This window comes from Zonotrichia leucophrys, chromosome 11 (assembly GCF_028769735.1).
Source record: "Zonotrichia leucophrys gambelii isolate GWCS_2022_RI chromosome 11, RI_Zleu_2.0, whole genome shotgun sequence".
Taxonomy (NCBI): domain Eukaryota; kingdom Metazoa; phylum Chordata; class Aves; order Passeriformes; family Passerellidae; genus Zonotrichia; species Zonotrichia leucophrys.
The window spans coordinates 3,590,089-3,611,797 of record NC_088181.1 but is presented as its reverse complement, the minus strand read 5'-3'; the positions used below and the strand labels follow the sequence as shown (position 1 = coordinate 3,611,797).

Sequence of the window (21,709 nt, the reverse complement as noted above, 5' to 3'; positions counted from 1 at the left end):
TTTTCTGAACCAAAAAAAGAAGGAGAAAATCTTTCATGGGGAAAAAAACCAGAAGGGACATGCTGAGTGTAATTTCTGTCAGCAGATGTGCCTAATTGATCCAAATAACTGCACAACAGTGTTTGGGTGTGTTTGAAATAAAATTGTTGACCACTGCAAGTTTTAAATAGTTCTCCTATAATTAATGCATGGCATATGCAGTTCAGTCCCTGAATTCTTCTACAATTTTCTCCTAAAATGTTCCCTTAATGAATTTGTGGCTTAACCTGGTAACTTTACGTTAGTGGCTGATGGAAAGACAGGTGAAAAACAAATTTCAGGAGTTCTAATTGTAGGCTGAAATAATAAAATACAGAAGCAATGAAATTAAAGGAAGTTAATTAGTGGGATAATAACATGTCCCTCTTATGTAACGCTTCTGTGCCAGAGGAAGTGGTGAAAGTCACAGAGGAGAAACAGCTGGAGGAGAGCTGGGAGGCACCAGGGCTGCAGAGAGAGCTGGAACAGGCTGCAGAACCCCTGAGGAAATGAGAGTTAGGTCAGAACAAAGGTCTCAGTCCCTCTGTGGGATTTCAACATCACAGAAAATTTGCATTTAGCCCCTGATCCAAAGTTATTCTCTATGTTTTGGGTCCAGGTGGGAGCATCCTGTGTTGTGCTCTCACAGGATTCCCACAGGCTGGGTTGAAATTCCTGATTTCCCCCAAAAAGCAGCAGGATGGGGGTTTCTGCAGGTTCCTACAACACCAGGAGGTGTTGCTGTGCCAGAGCAGGAACTAAAGGCTCCAAGAGGGCTGCAGTGCATTGGTGAGGGCTGCACAACGTGGATCCCCTGGGTGATGGGTGCTGTCCCTCTGCTCTTTCTGGGATGTGGGACCAGGGGAAAGGCTTTGAAGTCAGGGGAGATGGGTGCCAGGCAGCTCAACTGCTCTTTTAATTAAATCTGGTTAGGAAATGATTCGATCTTGGCAACAACAGGATCTGCTAATTGTAACTGCTTGTTCTGAGTGTGTTACTCAGTTGAGTTACACCGGCACTAAATGTTCCTCCTAACATATTTTTCCCTCCCCTGTAACACCATGAATCATGCAGGACTTATTTTCTGTGAGAGCTGGTGCAGCCCAGACCCAGCTATTAGAGGAGATTTAAGTTAAAATCAGAAATAGGCGTGAGAGTCCAAATTCAGCTGGACATTCAAACACTCAGCTCCTGTCAAACACTGGTGTTTGTTTGTTTTTTTGAACTCTGTGATTAAGCACTTTCTTGGGTTGTGTTTTGGAACTTGCAGGGGGTTAAAGCACACTTGGGTTGTGTTTTGGAACTTACACAGGGTTAAACACTGAGTCAGGGATTGGATTTCTGTCACTGTCCACAGTCCCAGCTACATCACAGAATCTGTTGGTGCTGTTACAAGCACTTGAGCAGTTAAACCCCCAATATTTCACCAGATATCTACATTTTTATAGCCATGTGATGGGCTAATTTTATGTGCAACCATGTTGAATTAACTCCTGAGCTAATAAGGAAATTGTTACTTGGAAAAAGCAAATCAGCTGCCCCACCTGATTGTTTGTACTTTCAAAGTGTGTGTCAGTGGGAAAAGTGGTTTGTTAAAAGCTGCAGCAATTCTGCATCAGGATTTGTGTCCCAGCAGCCACCAGTGATCAGGAGCAGGCACTGGATTTGGCGCTGCCAGGCCAGAGGGGCAGAATCCCCAGAGAAATGCAGATGAATCCCCATGCACAGGACCCTGGAGAGGACAGGACCCTGGAGAGGTTTGCTTCATAGTCCAGACCAGGATTTTGTCTGATTTATCATCTCACTGGACCCACTGTAGAGAATTGCCAGAAAAAAAACCTAAAATTGTGAAAAATAAAAAATCAGATGGACCTATGCATAAACCAGCAGAAATTGCATATTTAATGGGACAAATGTAAATGCCTGTCATCTAAAGCCATGTTCCTCTTGTTGGAGCATCCCCCTGAATAATCCCCTGCAGTTTCTCTGGTTTGAATCATGAGGTCAATAGCAAGATAAAACCAAGAGATTAATTCCAGTCACGCCATGCCGGTGGTGCCAACAACTGTGCTTTTCTCCACTCCAGCTGTGCAGGAGGGAGGGGAGCAGCTCCTGCAGGAAGCTGCAGAACATGCAGGTGTCTGGGTTTCGTGTCCTGATGGGAAATGTGGCAGTGCCTGAAGGTGTCCCCAGGCTCCCAATGTCCCCAGGCTGGGCAGGAGGGGTCCCTGCCCACAGCTGGCCCTGGGGAATGTTCACTCACTGAGCTCTGCCACATCACAAGGACATGGGAACCTTGGCAAGATTTAAGAAAATGGAGTAATGAAAGCTGGGAATCTGATTAAAAACTAATTTAGGCCTTGCTTACTCTCAATGTTTAAATACATTGCTGAAATTCAGGGTGTCAGAGCCCTGTTGGGGATCAGGGGGGCTCTCACTATGAACACACAGGTGTGTGCACACCTGGCCTCTGTCACCTGCATGGAACTGACTGAGCACCTTCACACCATCCAAAGGCTCAAATTGTACATAACCATCCATTCTGTCCTTAAAGGAGATTGCTGACCTCTGCAAAGCCCTGTTGATTCCTTCTGGCTGTCCCAAAAGGGGCATGTCCATTTCCATCAGAAAATGACTCCCATTGCCTCTCTGGCAATCATTCCCCTCATTCTTCACTATTTATACCTTTGGATTCTTCTTAGAAGAAGAATTTTCACATTTTCAGAAGCCAATTTTCACATTTTCTACAAGCCTATTTTTTATCTTTCTTCCAGAGAAACCATCACCATTCAACACAAAATATAACACCAAGGCTTTTTTGATATGGTCAGTAAGCTTGGGCTTTTTTTTTTTTTTTATTTCTCATTTTTATTTTAAATAATTATATGAAAAAGAAGTTTGAAGAATTTTGCTGTCTAATATGATATGTTTACAGTCTGCAGACCACAACTGCATTTCAAGCAAATGCTCTTGCAAACATTATGTGTTTTATACAAAGCAGTGCAATTTGTTAGGTACAGATTGATCATCTGGCTACAGGCAAACTTTGAAAGCTGTCACATACAGCAGTTTTATTTTAAGCTTGTTACTGGCTTTAAATACAGAATTTGGATTTGTGTCTGTATGCCTGGTGGATGAGCTGTGGATAACCACACTGGTGTGTAGCCCTGAAAGAATGTGTCCTAACGCCTGGCTCAGGAAATTCATTGCAAGAACACTGGAAACTCAAAGGCAAATGAAATAACAAGTGTGTTTGTGCCAACAGAAGCTGGTTTGTTTTGTTACTCATTCAGTGTTAGGTATTCAGCAAGATGCATGAGTGGTAGAGACAAAGTTTATTCTTAGTAGTCATAGAGAAGAATGAGCATTTATCACTGAATAAACTCTGACTTTTTTACATTCTCCCAACCTCCAGCTCCACGGGGATTTTTTTGAGCTGGCTCTGTTGGGTTGGCTGCTGCTTATACCTATGCCAGGAGAGAGGATAGCACTGTAACCTGTGCTGTTGTTTTGCTTTGTGTGTTTTGCTGATGCACACGTGCACATTTCTGTCTGTGGTTTTGGGAATGGCCCAGGCCAGGCTCAGATCCCTGTGTAGATGTGTTAGATGTGGTCTCCAGGCCCAGGTCACTGTGTAGATGTGTTTGATGGGAAATACCAGGCCCAGTTCCCCATGTAGATGTATTTGATGGGGAAGGCCTGGCCTAGGTCCCCGTGTATATGTGTTTGAGGGGGATACCTGGCTCAGGTTCCCGTGTAGAGGTGTTTGATGTGGTCTCCAGGCTCAGTTATCCGTGTAGATATATTTTATGGTGTCTCCAGGCCCAGGTCACTGTGTAGATGTGTTTGATGGGATCTCCAGGCCCAAGCAGGTCCCTGTGCAGATGTATTTGATGTGGTTTCAGGCCCAGTTCCCTGTGTAGATGCATTTTATGGGGGAGGCCTGGCCCAGTCCCTGTATAGATATGTTTGATAGGGGACACCAGGCCCAAGTCCCCATGTAGATGTGTTTGATGGGGGACATCAGGCCCAGATGCCCGTGTAGATGTATTTTATGGTGTCTCCAGGCCCAGGTCCCTCTGTGGATGTATTTGATGTGGTCTCTAGGCTCAGGTCCCCATGTAGATGTGTTTGAGGGTGTCTCCAGGCCCAGGTCACTGTGTAGATGTATTTAATGGGATGTCCAAGCCCAGGTAGGTCCCTGTGCAGATGTATTTGACGTGGTTTCAGGCTCAGTTCCCTGTGCAGATATATTTGATGTGGTTCCAGGCTCAGTTCCCTGTGTAGATGTATTTGATGGGGGAGGCCTGGCCCAGGTTCCTGTGTAGATGTGTTTGAGGAAGATACCAGGCCCAGTTCCCTGTATAGATGTGTTTGATGTGGTCTCCAGGCTCAGTTGCCAGTGTAGATGTACTTGATGGGGGAGGCCTGTCCCTCCAGGATCAGGCTGTCCGTCTCATTGAAGGTGTCACTTTCCCCGGCGCGGTTGGCGCTCTTGGCTCGGCTCAGCCGCGACTGCAGCCGCTCGTGCTCCTTGCGCAGCTCGGAGTAGGAGTGGGAGAAGGTGTGGAATATCGAGGTGGCGGGGAAGGACATGATGAGGATCCCGCTGAGGATGCTGCTCAGAGCCACCATCTGGCCCGGCACGCTCCGCGGCACCATGTCCCCGTAGCCCACGGTGGTCATGGAGATGATGGCCCACCAGTAGGAGGCGGGGATGCTGGTGAATTCCAACACCCTGCCTGACTCATTCTCAGCCAGGTACACCAGTGGGGAGAAGAGGGTGACGGCCACACACAAGAAGAGCAGCAGCAGCCCGAACTCCCGCGTGCACTTGCGCACGGTGAGGCCCAGGGTCTGCAGGCCCAGCGAGTGGCGGGCAAGGCGCATGACGTACAGGATCCTCAAGGCACGTAAAACCCGTAGCACCAGGCCCACCTTCTCCAGGTACGTGTTGCTGCTCGGCCTGTCCTCCTCCTCACTGGAGTCGTCCTCGGAGAAGATGAGGGAGGCGTAGTAAGGGGAAATGGCCAAGAAGTCGATGATGTTCAGGGGTCCTTTGAAGAACTGACACTTGCTCCTGGCCTGGATGAAGCGGAGGCAGAACTCCAGGGAGAACCAAGCCACGCAGATGGTCTCGATGACGAAGATGTAATAGCACTTCTGGGAACACTCACCCTGCCACAAAACAGAGAGGGAAATAAACAAAAGAACAGTCTGTGAACCAGCATCCAAAAACGCTGAGGGAGAGGCAATATGGATCTGCCTGAGTCACTGGCAGCAGAGATAAACAAAACCAGCTCACAGGTAGTGTGGCAGCTGTCCTACAGTTCCACAGAGAATACTGAGCACACAAAATAGCTGAACAAACAGCTCATTTGCCTCATTGGTCATGGTCAGGCCTCATTGTCAGGTAGGCCATGAGGTCTACCTGCCTCATTTTCTCTGTTGCTTCTTCCAACCTACTGGAATGAAACCCATCTATGTATAAAGTCCTGGCATGCAGGCTGTAAGTTCTGAATATCACAGACAGGTAGAAAAAATTATAAAAGAAAGGCCTCATAAAATCAGGCATGTCCTATTAAATTAATAGGGCTGTCACTTCTATATGCAGCTAAGTACTTTGTGAAAGCATCTTGAAAATGAGAGTTCGTTAACACAACAATCTATTTCTAGGGTGAAAAACAAGTGCACCTGTATACACAATAAGATCTGTCCCATAAGAATCAGTGAAGAAAATTTGTAAACAATTCAAGAAGAAGGAGATTTGATGGACAAGGAAAATACCTTTTACTAACCAATACAGTAATTGACAAGAAAGTTATCAACAAATTAAAGTTGCCCACGAGGTCTGTAAAAACTGTATAAAATGAATTGTGTGAATGAAATATTGGCTTTTCCCACATGAAGAAAATGGAATCATGGCAGACTTTTTACAACACTCAATATTTCCCACTTTCTGCTGCACTTGGGAGTAACAAGTCTTTTTGTGTTACAAAATTGGCCAGCAGAGGTTCCCCCTCAGGAGTGAGTTTTACCCTGCCCAATCCTCAGAACAATTTAGCTCTGTAGCAGCATTTGAGGATTTCTCCTTTCTGCACAGTAAGCTGCTGAGTTCATATTTTACCCCTAAAATGAAACACCACAGAAGCTTCATCAGCCCTGCCAGGGCTCTGCATGCAGGCTCAGGCTGTGGCTCCATTTGCAGTCAGGGCTGGAGCACGCTGATGTTTGCAGAGCTGCTGACTGGGCTTGATGAGAGTGCCTGCAATCAGCAGTTGTGTTGTGCAGTGCTCACTCTCTCTGAGCCCTGAATTATTTGTACAAAGCAGCCTGGACTCTGCACAAACCTGCCTCTGGTCACCCCAGTGATGGGGCCTCTGAATTATTCATTGCTCCCATCAAGATTTATTTAATTTTTTGTTAGCTGTGCTGAATTTCCAGTACATCTGTTATTTATTTGCCTTTAGACATTTGCAGGTGACATTGCTCTCAGATCATCATGGGGTTTTCCCTATTCCTTCCTTAGAAAACAGGAGAAAAGAAATTTTGTTTAACCTGCTTAAAACTTGCTGGTTTGTTAAACCTGGAAGGTTTAATCATTAAGATGTAGGCTGTCTTTTGAACTGAGCATGAAATTTCAAAGTGTAGCAATGTAGAGACTGGGAGATTTTTAATTCTTGCCACCCTCAGTAACTTCAGTATTCCCTATGGAAATTTATATTTACTTAGTGAAAGCAATTTATGCTGTCAGCATAATGAGAACATGCTCATTGCCTTCACATGGGGAGATGGATTTCATCCCAAGAGTTTGCATGTGAATGTTTTATATATTAGGAACATTTGTATATATTATGGAATGCACCTGACTTGATTTACGTAGAATATCCCTCTCTAATTTCAGTCTCTTCAAACATTCTTCATCCTTTTGAATACCCTGTTCAAAAGCAGCAAATATTGAAATAAGAGGGGGTAGGGAAGGAAATATCAAACACCAAAGCCAATTTCTGTTTCTCCTAGTAGTTTTGAGGATTTTTACAGCTTAGTGTTTTATGTTGCTCTCAGAGCTGTTGTCCAAAAACAGGCAGAACACTCTGACTTCAAAGTTCTGTTCTCACCAAAATACTGATGATCCTGTGTCAGTGGGAGATTCAATTTTTTTTTGCCACCACATTCCCATTAGTTACTTTTAGTATGGCCCAAATACTCTGATCCATGAAAGCCATTTTGTCTAAATGGCAGATAAAGAAATCTCTGTGCCACAACAACTTCTGCACAATTCCTCTTTCTGAACAAACCAGTCACATTTGGATATTCTAGTGCTCAACACCTGCCACCACAAACCACAAAAAACTCCCTCCCTTGACCTTACCATCAACTAGAGAATTCTGGGGTTTTATTTCTAGATCTTTGAGTGAAATTTTCACTGAGCTCCTTCTCCTCCTGCTGCAGTTTTGCTCATGGTGGAGTGGGAGCTCTAAAAGCTCCAAGCTGGGGTGGTGCTTACCAGGGTAAGCAAGAGGGGAAGATGAGGTTTTATTTAGAACTGACCACAGCATATTATTTTGGGAGGGCTTTTTCAACCAAACCATCTGACATCAATCTCTACTCAACCTGTCTCTGACTTTGATGGGAGAGCAGTTATGACAGGCCCAGCAGTGAGTATGTAACTCTTTACACTTTATTCATCCTGCAGATTTACTTTTCAGCAATGCAAGAATTTATCAGGATTTATGGAACTTGCCTCCAGCAGAAATTCTACAACCTGTGATATAAATGTAATAAAATGAGTGTCTGGTATTGATCTTCTGTATGAAATGAGCATTTGGCTCAGCAATGAATGAAACAATATTTTGTGTGTAAAAAGATATATATTGAGCCTGGTGCCTGAAATATTGAGTGGTTTCTTAGATTTATAAACTACCTCAAAGAAGCAAAGGAGTTGTTTCGAACTCCTCTACCACCAGAGATAGTAAAAAAATTCAAGCTTCCTTTTGATTATCCCCCTCTGGTGTATAAGAGAGTGGCTTATTTTCCATGTTCTCTTATGTGCTGGAGTTTATGGTGTTACAGTGAGATTGCTCATTTTAGGAAATTTCTGTTAAATTCTCTTTAAACAGGAAAAAAAAAAAGAATGTAGGTTCATAATAAAAGAGAAGAAGAGCAGTACTGAGTGCAGTTAACCCAGTTCCCTCAACAGCCAGAGGAAAAAGATGCCCAGGGGAACCCTCCTGGTTTCTGTTTTCCACTCACAGAATCCCAGAGTGGTTTGGGTAGAAGGGACCTTAAATCCATTTAAAACCCTTAAACCAGGTTGCTCCAAGCCCTGTCCAACCTGGCCTTGGATACTTTCAGGGATGGAGCAGCAAAAAAGCAATTTATTCATTAATTGTGAATTCCAGCTAAATGTGCTTGAGATATGTGCCACTCACAAGATAAAAAGAGATAAATTTCCCAGCCTATTGGTTTGCCAGGAAACATTAATTAAAGTGTAATGACATCAAGGATAACAAACAGAATCAGATCCCAGGGTTGTGCAGCACTAGCTTAACTTACAACAGGTATAAATCTCATCTAGTGAAAATAATATCTTTACATGCATCAATAATTTCAGTTATGCCCAGGGAGACTGAATCAGAATTTCCCCTGCAGAATATATCTCTCATCTATCCATGCTGGTTTCCAGATGCTGCTCACTTTTTTTTTTATGTACACAAGGAAAAACTTTATTATTATTGAATAACTGTAAGACACCACCAAGGAACTCCTCTTGTTCCTTCAGGCTCTGCTCTGTGCTGATCATTTTGTGTCTCACCTTTTTGCTCTCTTAAGACAATTGACAATTAAAATATGCTTTGGAAAACTGGTTCTGAGTCATTACCTGATCCACCAATGAGTTTCCTGCTGCCAGAGATTTACCCCAATACCTTTTGCAGTGGGTATTTACCCTTTATTCCCTCTTAATCTGAAGTACAATCAGGAAAGAAATCCTGTTATTCCCATCGTGTTGGGAGTGCAGTGCTGCAGCTGTGTGAGGATAAAATTGGATAGGTACCAACTTTCTGCCCTGCATGTGATTGACTCTAAGTGGAAGTTTATTGGCAACAGTCTGAGCCTGTTTTCTGTGCTGTGTAATTTGGGATTTCCCACAATCTATAAACAGGTCTAGGAGGTAAAACAAGCAAAACTACAGGATTTCCTGTGATCTCCTTCCTGTGCTTGCCAGGGAGCTCTGCTCAGGGTGGTGTCAGTGATTCCAAGTGTTTATTGTGTCAAGTGATCTATTCCCAGGTTAAGTAGCAAATGATCTACTGTGTCAAATTATCTATTCCCAGGTTAAATAGCAAATGATCTATTGATTGATCATGTTTTGAAAATCATAAGTGATCTATTCCCAGTATGCAATGATAGGCAAGTGATCTATTCTGGTGTAGCAATATAGTGAATATCTATTCCCAGGTTAAATAGCAAATGATCTATTGTGTCAAATGATCTATTTTCAGTTAATGCCAATGTCTTTGTGTCAAATGATTATTGTCAATGATATTCCCAGGTTAATACAATTCCTCCAGTGCTTGTGGAGCAGTTTGGTAATAAGCACAGCTTGATCAGTATCTGGATTATTTCAGAATCATGCCATATTTCCAGAGCTTTGGAGTGGAAATCAATGTGTACCTCAGCACAAGGTGTATGTGCTGCTTACACAGCACTCTGGTGAGAAAGGAATCTCGTGTTATTTATGAAGCCAAGCTGACTAAAGTCCTTGAACCCAGCCAGAAGTCACAACAGAACCCCTGTATGCAAACACTGTTATTCCCAGGGCATGTTTATGGGAACCAGCTGGCTCATCATCATCACCAAACAAATGAGCACGGGCTGAAAGGATCTGAGCCCTGCTCCCAGCAGGGATTGCTCCCAAGGAAAGGCTGCCCTGAGCTCAGTGACCCACACCCAATGGAGCCAGAACCAGGCAGGGAAAGAGCTCAGAGAGCACCTGCTCCATGCTCTTGGGTCCTAGAGGAGTTTCCCTGAGCACAGGAGCTGCACCTTCTCACCCCTCTGCAGTGGAAGGACAGACAGAATGTCACCGTTCACACCAGGAGCGTGCCTGGCTCCAAGGCTGATGCAAGGTCATAGTTCACATCTGCTAAATTCATCCTGGCAGGGGCAGGTTTTGTTTGGCACAGCCAAGCTGCTGCTCAGATCCTTCCTGTGATGCACACACTGCTCTGTGGACAGAGGCCAGGGTCCACCAGAGAGGCAGCAGATGGGATCAGCCTGTCCTGCAGCTCCTGCCCTGCCTTCTGCCAGCCTGTGCTGTCCAGCACTTATCCCAGCAGGACTGCTCTTCCTGCAGCCTGGCCCTTTGGCCAAAACCAGCCAGCCCTCTAGGTGCAGGATTTCAAAGTAAAACCAGCAGGAATTTTCCTCTCTAAGCCCAAGGTTGACATTTCCAGCCCTTTGCACTTCTCACACCTGGGCAGTGCATCCTGGTCTAGAGCCTCTCCCTGAGCAATTCCCTCTGTGTGAAAAACACAAACTAATGGGATCGTGTGAAAACAAGCTTTGGTTCTTCCCACAGAGCCAAGGCAGTGGAATACAGGGGATGCTGCAAGTCTGGAGAAGGGTTGGGAAGGAGCAGAAACAGAGCAAGAGCTGGGTATAGGGAACAGCTGGCTCCAAGCTTTTCTTACCCTGTCGGCAGCAGGAAATGAACAGATATAGGGCAGAAATCTCTTCTGGCTCTTTGGCCAAAATCAGCCAGCCCTCTAGGTGCAGGATTTCAAAGTAAAACCAGCAGGAATTTTCCTCTCTAAGCCCAAGGTTGCCATTTCCTGGGTGGGGGTTGTTTTCCAGCCTTTTGCACTTCTCACACCGGGGCAGTTCATCGTGCTCTAGAGCTTCTCCCTCTGTGTGAAAAACACAAACTAATGGGTTAATGTAAATACAAGCTTTGGTTCTTCCCACAGAGCCAAGGCAGTGGGAATACAGGGGAGGCTGAAGTCTAGAGAAGGGTTAGGAAGGAGCAGAGGCAAAGCAATACCTGGGAGTAGGGAGCTGAGCTCCCCAGTTCTTACCCCGTTGGCAGCAGGAAATGAACAGATACAGGGCAGAAATCCCTTCTGGCCCTTTGGCCAAAACCAGCCAGCCCTCTAGTTGCAGGATTTCAAAGTAAAACCAGCAGGAATTTTCCTTTCTAAGCTCAAGGTTGCCATTTCCTGGGTGGGGGCTGTTTTCCAGCCTTTTGCACTTCTCACACTGGGGCAGTTCATCCTGCTCTAGAGCTTCTCCCTCTGTGTGAAAAACACAAACTAATGGGTTAATGTAAATACAAGCTTTGGTTCTTCCCACAGAGCCAAGGCAGTGGGAATACAGGGGAGGCTGAAGTCTAGAGAAGGGTTAGGAAGGAGCAGAGGCAAAGCAATACCTGGGAGTAGGGAGCTGAGCTCCCCAGTTCTTACCCCGTTGGCAGCAGGAAATGAACAGATACAGGGCAGAAATCCCTTCTGGCCCTTTGGCCAAAATCAGCCAGCCCTCTAGGTGCAGGATTTCAAAGTAAAACCAGCAGGAATTTTCCTCTCTAAGCCCAAGGTTGCCATTTCCTGGGTGGGGGTTGTTTTCCAGCCTTTTGCACTTCTCACACCTGGTCTAGGTGTGAGAAGTGCAAAAGGCTGGAAAACAGCCCCCAGGATGAGGGTGATGAGGATGAGGTCTAGACCTGCATCCTGGTCTAGAGCCTCTCCTGAGCAATTCCCTCTGTGTGAAAAACACAAACTAATGCGATGGTGTGAAAACAAGCTTTGGTTCTTCCCACAGAGCCAAGGCAGTGGAATACAGGGGATGCTGCAAGTCTGGAGAAGGGTTGGGAAGGAGCAGAAACAGAGCAAGAGCTGGGTATAGGGAACAGCTGGCTCCAAGCTTTTCTTACCCTGTCGGCAGCAGGAAATGAACAGATATAGGGCAGAAATCCCTTCTGGCCCTTTGGCCAAAACCAGCGAGCACTCTAGGTGCAGGATTTCAAAGTAAAACCAGCAGGAATTTTCCTCTCTAAGCTCAAGGTTGCCATTTCCTGGGTGGGGGTTTTTTTCCGGCCTTTTGCACTTCTCACACCGGGGCAGTTCATCCTGCTCTAGAGCTTCTCCCTCTGTGTGAAAAACACAAACTAATGGGATGGTGTGAAAACAGGCTTTGGTTCTTCCCACAGAGCCAAGGCAGTGGAATACAGGGGAGGCTGAAGTCTAGAGAAGGGTTGGGAAGGAGCAGAGGCAGAGCAATACCTGGGAGTAGGGAGCTGAGCTCCCCAGCTGGCTCCAAGCTGTTCTTACCCCGTTGGCTGCAGGAAATGAACAGATACAGGGCAGAAATCCCTTCTGGCTGTGAAGTGCTGCCTTGGTTAGGAAATGTGGTGCCAGCCTGGGCTCCCTGCATACCTGAGCTCTGGGATGCAGCTGCAGTGCTGCAGGTAGTGCTGAATCACTGCGGCCGCATTGACGCTGTTATTTGAATAATTAAACCACGCTCTGCTGAATCAAATGATGGGGAGGGAGAGCTTGAAAACCCCGTGTTATGGATCACATCAGCTCTTGGATTTATGGTTTCAGCCTGATGCAATAAAATCAGAAGGTTACAGCCTGCTGAGAAAGACTCTAACCTGATTTAGGGAATGATGAGCTTGTTAAAGCAGTGCTGTGTATTCTGAGAACACAATGAGTTCCCACTAGTTCTACTGGAGGGGAAAGAAGCCTGGACTTAGGAAAACAATTACTACAACTACAGCATTTGAGGAAACTGAACTAATATTGGTATTGTATTAATGTGGACATTAGAAAGAACAGAGAAAGAAATTAATGCTCTGTGTCCAACAAATAATTATCCCCTCTGGGGCAGAAGTGTACCTAAAATAAATTGTTAAAATTAACTTTTCAACTTTAGTCTGCAGACACTGTTACAGTCAATCTGAAGAATCTGGTTTTGATTTAAACCAGTTGGTGACTCTAAAGTGTTTGTGTTAGCAGAAAGCTGTGAAAGAGTAAATTTTTCTTGTTTTTCTAGTAAGGAATCTAACAGACAATTTTGTCACTGTGCAGAGCAGTCAAAATGACAAGGAATTTATCTGGACTTGGAAGGATTACCAAAAACTAACAGTTTTGCTGCTGGTCAAAGCACTTTGCCTGTTACTGTTCCTTTCTTTCTTTTCTCACTGCATTGCAAATTCTTCAGAGAAGAAATTCCTTCTTATCGTAACTCTGGAGTGCAGGGGGTCCCAAATCTGTTTGAAGGGGAGATACTGGTGCTAATGAGAGGTGCTGACACTTTGGGAAGGAACTTGGGGGATAAATTCGTTTCAAGCAGAGTTTTCCAGAGATGGAAAGGCAGCACCCATCTTCCCAAAGAAGGCATTTATTAATTTATTCATTTATTAAACCCTCACCTGTGCTGAACCCCTTGAGGAGAGCCAGGTGAGGGGAGTGAACAGGCTTTAGTAATAATTACAGCTCTAAAAGCAGCAGGAGGGGGAAGAAATCCTGGCTCCCAGTGAGGGCCACGTGCTGGCACACTGCACAGCTGTTGGTGCAGTGCCCAGTGCAGAACAGCTGGAACAGCTGGAACAGCTGGGGGTCCCCAGGATGTCGTGCAAAGCTCAGAGCCTCAGCACTGCTGGGACACAGCCAAGAGGGGATGAAGATAAGGCAAACAAATAATGTCTAATTGTTCTTCCTGAACGCTGGACACTGGCTTTGGAAAGGCAGGCAGGATCCATTCCCTCCCTGGAGGGCCAGAGTTTGTGCAGACACTGATTTTGTGTGGCAGGGAGGGTGAGATGGGCAGCAGTGAGCTGCCCCCCCTCCGTGCCCTTTGGGCTATGCAGGGCTTCAGTGAGATGAATTTCATCAAAACTGTACATAAAACACCCAGTGCTGAATCGGGCAGTTCTGGGTGTGGGTGCCTGGGAAATGGTCACTGATTATGTGGGACTCTGAAATCAGGATCTTAACATGATGGTGAAATTTCCATCTCAAAGCTCCTGGTGTTTCTGACCTCAAAAAAAGGCAGATCCCATAAAGCAGTAATTCATAAATATATATCATAAAGCAATAATTCCTAAATATATATCATAACGCAACAATTCATAAATATATATCATAAAACCATAATTCATAAATATATATCAAAGTCCCAAGCTTAAATATTCTGATTTCTCCTGTTTAATGGTTTCTCATTTAACCTTTCTTCAATCATTATTAATTTAGCTAATTCAGTGCATGAAGCACATAAATAGCTGGGTTTCACTCTGCTGAGCACACCCAGACCAGGAGGCTTTGGTGCTCCAGTGAAGCACATTTTCCTACTTTCTTTGCTAATCAAAACGGTCAGAAAAAAAATCAGAATTGCACTGGATGCTTGGACAATTTAAGAGAGGGATTGTCTGCAGAACGTGACCTGATAAGAACCCAGAATAAAGTGCTTGAGCAGATGCAATAAAGCCAAAGCACATCCAGCTTTGTTTTGTTCCAAGTAATTTCAAGTCATATGTAAATAGCAGTACATTTATAGACAGGCATGTACACATATGCCTTTATAGAATTACACCTTAAATGAGCATTACATTTTCTTTCTCTTCATAGTAAGGCAAATAAATAGGGTTTTTCACCCATAAAGTAAAATTATTCCAGTTTTAAAGAAAACCTGATTCTTGGCAGTTTCCCTCAGTGTGCAAGCTAAATATTCTTTAGTACCATACAGAAAACTTCAGCAACATCAAGCATTAAAAAACTAATCAGGGCCTCCAGAATAATGGTGTAGAATATAAAAAATAATTTAAAAGTGGTTCTATTTGTTAAGTACTGGGTTCTCCTCATCTGTTCTGTTTTCTGGATTCTAAGTGCAACCAGAGACTAGAAACATATTCTCTTAAAAGGAACTTGATTTTCATATAATCAAATGATCCCAGGAAAAGAAGACTTTAAAAAATGAGTATTCTGTGTTTCATGATAAAACCTTCACAAGCAACAACGGTGGTTGTAAATTATGATGATTTTGTTTCATTAAGTCCTATAAAATACCTAAAGCAATTCCAAACTTCTCAAGGTCAGCTAAGAGCAAACACAATAATTAGTAGTAACAAGGTCAGGGAATGGAAATATCTGTGGGTTTGCTCCCCCCTGACCTTAATTTGCTGCCTTCCTGAAGGACAGACCTTGCTGGAGCCTTTCTGCTGAGTCATTTCTCCAGAGGATGCCACTTTTAGGGACTCATTAAATGGAACATCTCATCCCAAGGAAAGTCCCAAGAGTACTTCAAAGTGTTCTCCCTCTCCAGGTCCCTCTGCAGTGATTTTATCTCAGAGTTTTCTGGTGTAATGATGGTTTTTTCCCTTTGGGTTGGATGTGCTGAGCTGTTGGATGTGCTGCTTCAGTGACCCTTCTTAGATGGTCACTCTTATGTGGGACTGGGACTTTTGGAGGGCTCTGATGGGACTTCTGTCCTGTCTCTAGTGGGATGATCTGAATTTCTTCATTCGAGGGTAACACTGGTGAATTTTGTCACTTCAGCTTTCCTACCCTGTGTGCTTGGTCTCCAGTTCAGATTTGCAGTTCTCTCAGGCTGCCTGTTCAGATCAATAACAGATTTTCTCACCTCTAAATATGCCCTTTTTTCCTATCTCTACATGCCTTGATTACTGCACATTGATGATATTAAATCTGCTTTTTACCAAAGAGAGTTTGGTAAAAACTGTTTGGTAAAACCAGCTCCATAAAGAACTGATGCAAATATAATGGACAAGGATATATTTCCACTGGAAAATGTGATAATTCTGTTGTTTCATTCTTAACTAACATAACCTTGTTACTGCTGACTCCTCTCTCCTTAGCCTCACAAATAACAAAACCTTTTGTATATTTATTTCATGGTCAGACTCAAACTTGATCTCACCAGAGCTGTTCCTTTACTAATCCACATTTTTGCTGAACTTTTTGCTCACCCTTCACCTGGGACTGCTCTCTCTGGGTTGGCATTCCCATCATGTCCATATGTGATATAAATGTTTGCCCAAATCTGGGTGGGTTTTTTTTTTTTTTCATGAGGAGGTTCCTAAATGTCATTTGGCACATTCTGGAGCGTGTCAGTGCTAACAACTCCTCCTTTATTTCTCTGTCAGCTGCATCCCCGACCCCAGGCTCCCCCTGCCATCCATCCCCTGTGCTGCCCCTGGCGCTGGCTCCTTCCCTCCCCTCGGGTTGCCAGGGTGACTGGGTTTCCCTGATGCAGATGCTCTCTCCTGGCTCCCTGCCATCCCTCTCGCGGAGACAGAGCCGAGTTTTCACTTTCCCGAGCACGCTGAGGACTCCTGGCTGCTCTTCTGCCTGCTCTTTCCTCCCTTCTGAGCAGACCTGGCTCAGCAGCTGCTGCCAGGACCAGGGATCTGCTGTGCCTGCAGGGTGGGATCAGCAGCCTCTGAGCCAACTGAGTCAAGTGGAAGTCACCTTGCATTATTTTCCCTTTTTTTTTCTATTTTTTTAGGCTTTTTTTTTTTTTTTTTTACTCTGGAGTCCATCCAGTTTTCACTCTCTTAATGTGGCTGTGGTGAGGAGCAACAAGACCCTAGAGTGGTACACATGCAGCAGAGGTAAAGCCTTTTTTGTCTGTTTTTCAGAATGGTTAATATGGATAAATTCAATTTCCAGTGTTAGTGACATTGGGAAATGGATCCTTGCAGTAATTTTAAGGATATTTACCTCAGAGCTTTTGCCAAGCTTTAACTCAGAACTGATTAAACCTCACAATAATCTTTGAATTCAAGTGTGGAATTTCAGGTTGTTTAGAAACTTTGTGAATGAATTTGAATGTTTTCTGTCACTGAGCAAACAGATATTGAATCATCTTTGTGTTCAGCCCTAAAAGGAAAAATTCCAGGTCCTGCATGCTTGTTTCAGGTTGCTGGTAAAGGTGGCCCCATCTTGGAATCACTGTCTGAGGTCTGCTCTGAGTTACAAATCAACAGAGAGTTGATTTTGCTAAGTATGACTCAGCTGCAGCCAAGAACTCCTAATTTGAGTCAATTAACTTCATGGAGCTATTTGTCCAGCTCTACTTAGAATGCTCTTTTGAGATGCCAGTAAGGAAATTTTAATTGTTACAGGCTAAGAATTTAGGGATGGAAATTTAAGGGATGCCAAAACTGCTTGCTAGTAGTTCAGATTTTCTGCTTTTCCACAAGGCATGAGTATTTTGTCTCATATATTCCCCTATTTTTCCTATGGCAGAACATCACATAATTCATAGAAAGGGACTTTTAATACTCTGTATTCTGGGGCACAATGACAAAGTGCATTGGGCTGGTGGTGTAAGTGTAAATTATGGAATGTTTCCAAACATTTGGACAAATGTGGTCCTTTCCTCAAGTTCATCCTTCATCCTCTCCCCTGCACTTCCAACAATCCATCTTTTGAGCTTGTTTTAATGCAGTTTGCTTGTTTTTAAAGTGCTGGTATATATACAAATCTCTAAGAAGTAACGTCATCCTTGTTTTATAGGAAATCCAGGAACAGCAACTTCACTGCAGCTCCCAGACGCACTTATAACCCTCAGCATGCTTTTCTTTCTAACTCAGTAATTTATTTTTTAAAACACACAACCCCTTACATCCAGCAGAGCTCTGCTCATGTGCTGGGCCCTTTACATGGGATTTATTTATCAAAGCTTTTCCTGCAGTGGTTGGGAAATGAAGATAAAAAGGCGCTTCCATTAACAAAGTTAGTAGGAAGCACTTGCTGGAGCAGAGTTTGTAATGTTTGTACATCGAGCTGGAAGAAGGATGTTCTATATTTAAAGTACATCCTTGGAAGAAGCATTGGAACAGTGTTAACAGCTTTTGCTGTGAAAACAGTTTTTTCTTTTTCAGCCAAAAAGTAATAGAATAGCTGGGGAAGGCTGCAAGAGCGCCAGGCTTATTCCTGACAGGCTGGAGCCTCCCTTGGCAAATGGAAGTTATTATTCAAGGGGTTAAAAAGGATCAGGGAATTACCTTAAATTTCAGCCTCCTGTGCTGTCCTCAGTTTTATCCAAAGACATCAAATATCAGGATGTATTTTAACCATGACAAGGCTACTTTGACCAGTAAAATAGATACAGATTTTTGTCTTGTGCACACCAGGCTGTGCTGTAAATGTAAAAATGACTTTATCCATCAATATGTGACACTCTGAGGAGTGTCTTGTCTTACAGCAGGGGTTGGGGCAGGGAGTTCATTTGACACAGATTTCCTCAGCACTTTTGGAAGGGCAATTTGCAAATGAAGTGCAGGATTCATTACAGAGATTAGTCAAGGTTATTTGATGAATTTGGACGTTACCACATCTGAAATAACTTTGGATTCTCACTTTTCCTCTGGTCTATTATTACAAAAATAAATCTTTTAAATACTGAAATATTTACAGTAATGTTACAGAGAAGATCCTTCATGTGTCATACAGGCTTGATTTATTTGCCCTGAATTAATGTGGATGAGTTTTTTGAGAAGGGTTTAAGTGCAGTTTGCAGTTCAGATAGTGCTTGGTATTGCTCCTACAATATGTACACATATATGGGACAAACACAGAATTCTCTTAGCATGGAATTATGATTTTTTGGGAGGCACAGCTTTTATGTATGTGCAAAAATACTTCATCTGCCTCTCATCCTTCAATCTTTATGCAACTACTGAAATGCAACATATAAAAATTAATGAATATTTCTCCCTCTTTAAGCATCTGACAGTTTTATCACAAGGGAAGATACCCAGCTGTTTTAAAAGTAAAGATGTCAGAGGAAAATATTTCTGTAGCTGATGTGTCCAAAGGAGAGATTGCCTGTAAATAGAGAGTGAAGCATCTTGAAAACTCCACGATGTCAGTTTGAGAGTCAGTGCTAACAACTTAATCTTACCCAGCAGCTGCTTCTCAAGAAGAGAAAAACACCCTATACTGGAGAGCTGAAATATCTGCTCTGTCCAAAAGCATTCTTGTATTCTAGCTAAAAACCAGTATAATATTTGTTCCCATTATTCATGGGAACATGATGGAACTAATTTGAGCCATAGCTGTGTTTTCTGTCCCAGTTCTGTGGTTAGACCAGTTAAGAAGGACTGACTTACCCTGTCTTCTTCAGCTCTCAAGTCTGGCATTGTGCTCACGCAAAGGCTGACAGCTGTGGTGGCCACAAAGAGGATGGAGAGACAAGCAAAGACTTTGCCTGGCAGTCCTGACTGGGGATTTTCCACCATATCTCTGAGTCTGTTCATGAACTGCCCAAACCTGGTTTTCTCATCCAAGACACACGAAGCCTCCTTGCTCCTCCGGAGCTCCTCTTCTTTGCGGATCTCGGCCAGCTCCTGCAGCTTCTGGAAGAGTTTCCGAAAGCAGCAGTTCTCCAGGTTGGATTCCTCAATGCCCCAGTACCTGAGCTCCTCCTGGAAAGACAAGGCACACATGTCTCTCAAGAGCATCAGCTTCCCTGCTGCGAGGAAGCTGACAATCATCCCGAAAGCGTTGGGGTTCCTGTCAAAGAAGAACTCGTGGGTGTCCTCATCGTAATCGTCACACAGCTGGATGATTTCTTCATAGCTGCTGCAAAGCTTCAGTTTGCTCAGTCTGGTCAGGGGAAACTCGTCCAAAGTACTCCAAGGCAGCAGGTATTTGATGCCCCCAACGTTGATCATGATCTCTGTCTTCAGGTCGACTGCAGACACTTGGTCAGGGTGGTGAATCCTCCTGGCTCTCTGGTAATGGACCCCCTTGACAGAAGGGGTTTCCACGCAGATGGGAAACAAGTGGCTCAAGGAATTGCAGGAGTTGTAGCTAATGTTGCTATAGTCTTGGTCACTGCCTCTGGAGAGAATAGGCATCTCTAAGAGTTCTCACCGGGACATCCAGAGCGGCATCAGAGCAGGGGGATCTGTCAGCCAGAGGGCACAGCGAGGAGGAGAAAACATAGCAGGGGTTACTGCCAGAGAAAAGGTGCCTCCAGCCACTTTCCTCAATCAGGAAATCAATGAGAGCCTGTTTGGTAAGTAAAAGTCACCTCTGTGCCTCTCCCTGAAGCCTGCAGCCCGTGAATGAGCTTTGCTTTGCTGCCTCATTGGTTGTCTGGCAACACAGGCACGGAGCGCAGCTCCAGCCTCATTCATAATTATCACCGAGCCTCGGGAGCTGCAAATCCGAACGGGAACACCTCGGGCTCCTCTCCGAGCAGGTCTGGGCACCGTTACATCCTTATTTTATCCTTATTTTCTGGTCGTTGTCGCTTCGCTTTCTTATTTCTATAAACCCCTAACCACGGGCTAACTCAACTAAGCTGCTTAATAGTTATTAGCGACAGAGTGGGCAATTACCTGCCATCAGCTGGATGCGAAGTTCTAATTGCTTTAACGGGACTGCTCACATCGGGATTCCTCTGCTGCACTCCCGTTCTGCCTCTCGGGGGGATTGCAAGGATTAAAAATGCCTTAAATTCTGTCTAAACGATGCCTGTTCTGATCAACCCCACCTCGTGCCAAATTACTGAGAAGTTAGAGGGGAATCTTTGCCCACCGCGGATAAAACTTTGTTATAAGCAGGCGAAAGTGTTTTCTCAGCTCGGAGAATTTATCACTCTCCTCCTCCTCTCAGGGACAAACCCCTGGTTTTGCCTACAGTCCCTAGAGATTAAAAACCCATTTTTTACCCCAAGATAGCGAAGTGCAAACTGCAAGGAAAGTTTCTTACCGGCGGAGCAGGCGGGAGCGGGGCTGCCCCGCAGGTGATGCTCACCTGCCGCACCCGGCAGCGGCTCCCGGGGGCATCGTCCGGCTCTGCTCACATGGAAAATCCCTGGAGCCCTCCGGAGCTCTTCCCTCTTCCTCCTTCTCCTCTTTCCTGGAAGGGGAAAGCAGCCGTGCGTGTGGATGTAACATATGTTTGTGCTAAGGGATCCTCCCAAAGGTGTCCTGAGCTGCAGATGCTCTGCTGGGCTGTGCTGGTGGAGGATGCTGAGGGAGAGCGGGTGGATGCTGCCCTCTCCCTGTCCCTCCTCTCCTCCCTGCCCTCTCCCTGTCCCTCCTCTCTTCCCCCGGGACTGTCGATGTGGTCCTGGAAGAGGAGGGGAGAGGGAAGGGGGAAGGGCTTAGCAATAATCTCTCCAGCATCCCTCCGTGTATCCAGCAGGCAGCAGGCAGCAACTGGGGAAGAACATGGAGTACAAGTCCTCGGCTAATGAGGTTTGATAATCAGTAAATTCTGGCAAATCTACTTAATAAAACAATTTCAGTGTCTATTAACTCCTTCCATCATAGTCATGCTACAGTCACTTGGGCTGGAGAAACCACTTCAGTTTTTCAGCAGCACTTTCCATGACCTGCATCCCTCTCAAAACTGAGATTTGCTCTTTAATATCTCTGGATGGAAAGGGAAATTTGTGGGGTCCATGGATGCTGTGCCTCAGCATTCCTTTGGCTGTTAGGGAAATGCTTTCTTTCCATAGAAAAAGGACCTCTAGCTTGTAAAGCAGAGGTCTCTTTTCCACATCTGCAGTGCTTTTCCAACAGCCAAGAACTTTTCCCTTTGCTCTTTACAGATGACGGGAAATCAGACCTTATCATTAATCAAACCTTATCAAACCTTATCACGCTTTGCTCATGCATGGGCTTGCTGTAATGCTTTTGGGTTCTGCAGTT

At 44.6% G+C, this 21,709-nt stretch overlaps 1 protein-coding gene across 1 annotated transcript; it reads right to left on the bottom strand.

Annotated features, from left to right (window-relative positions):
* Nucleotides 1–2,876: 2,876 nt before the first annotated feature.
* KCNG4 (potassium voltage-gated channel modifier subfamily G member 4) lies at nt 2,877–21,066 on the bottom strand. The gene is made up of 3 exons (XM_064723376.1): nt 20,763–21,066; nt 19,154–19,953; nt 2,877–5,196 (listed from the first exon to the last, which is right to left on the bottom strand). The coding sequence occupies exons 2-3, from the start codon at nt 19,901–19,903 to the stop codon at nt 4,411–4,413; spliced, it is 1,536 nt and encodes a 511-aa protein (XP_064579446.1). The 5' UTR covers nt 19,904–19,953; nt 20,763–21,066; the 3' UTR covers nt 2,877–4,410.
* Nucleotides 21,067–21,709: the final 643 nt, after the last annotated feature.

Excerpts from the sequence above, each read along its gene's own strand:
- KCNG4 (XM_064723376.1), bottom strand. The coding sequence starts at position 19,903 with ATGCCTATTCTCTCCAGAGGCAGTGACCAAGACTATAGCAACATTAGC. Across the intron at positions 5,197-19,153 it reads TGAGAGCTGAAGAAGACAGG|GGTGAGTGTTCCCAGAAGTG; the intron begins GTAAGTCAGTCC and ends GTTTTGTGGCAG.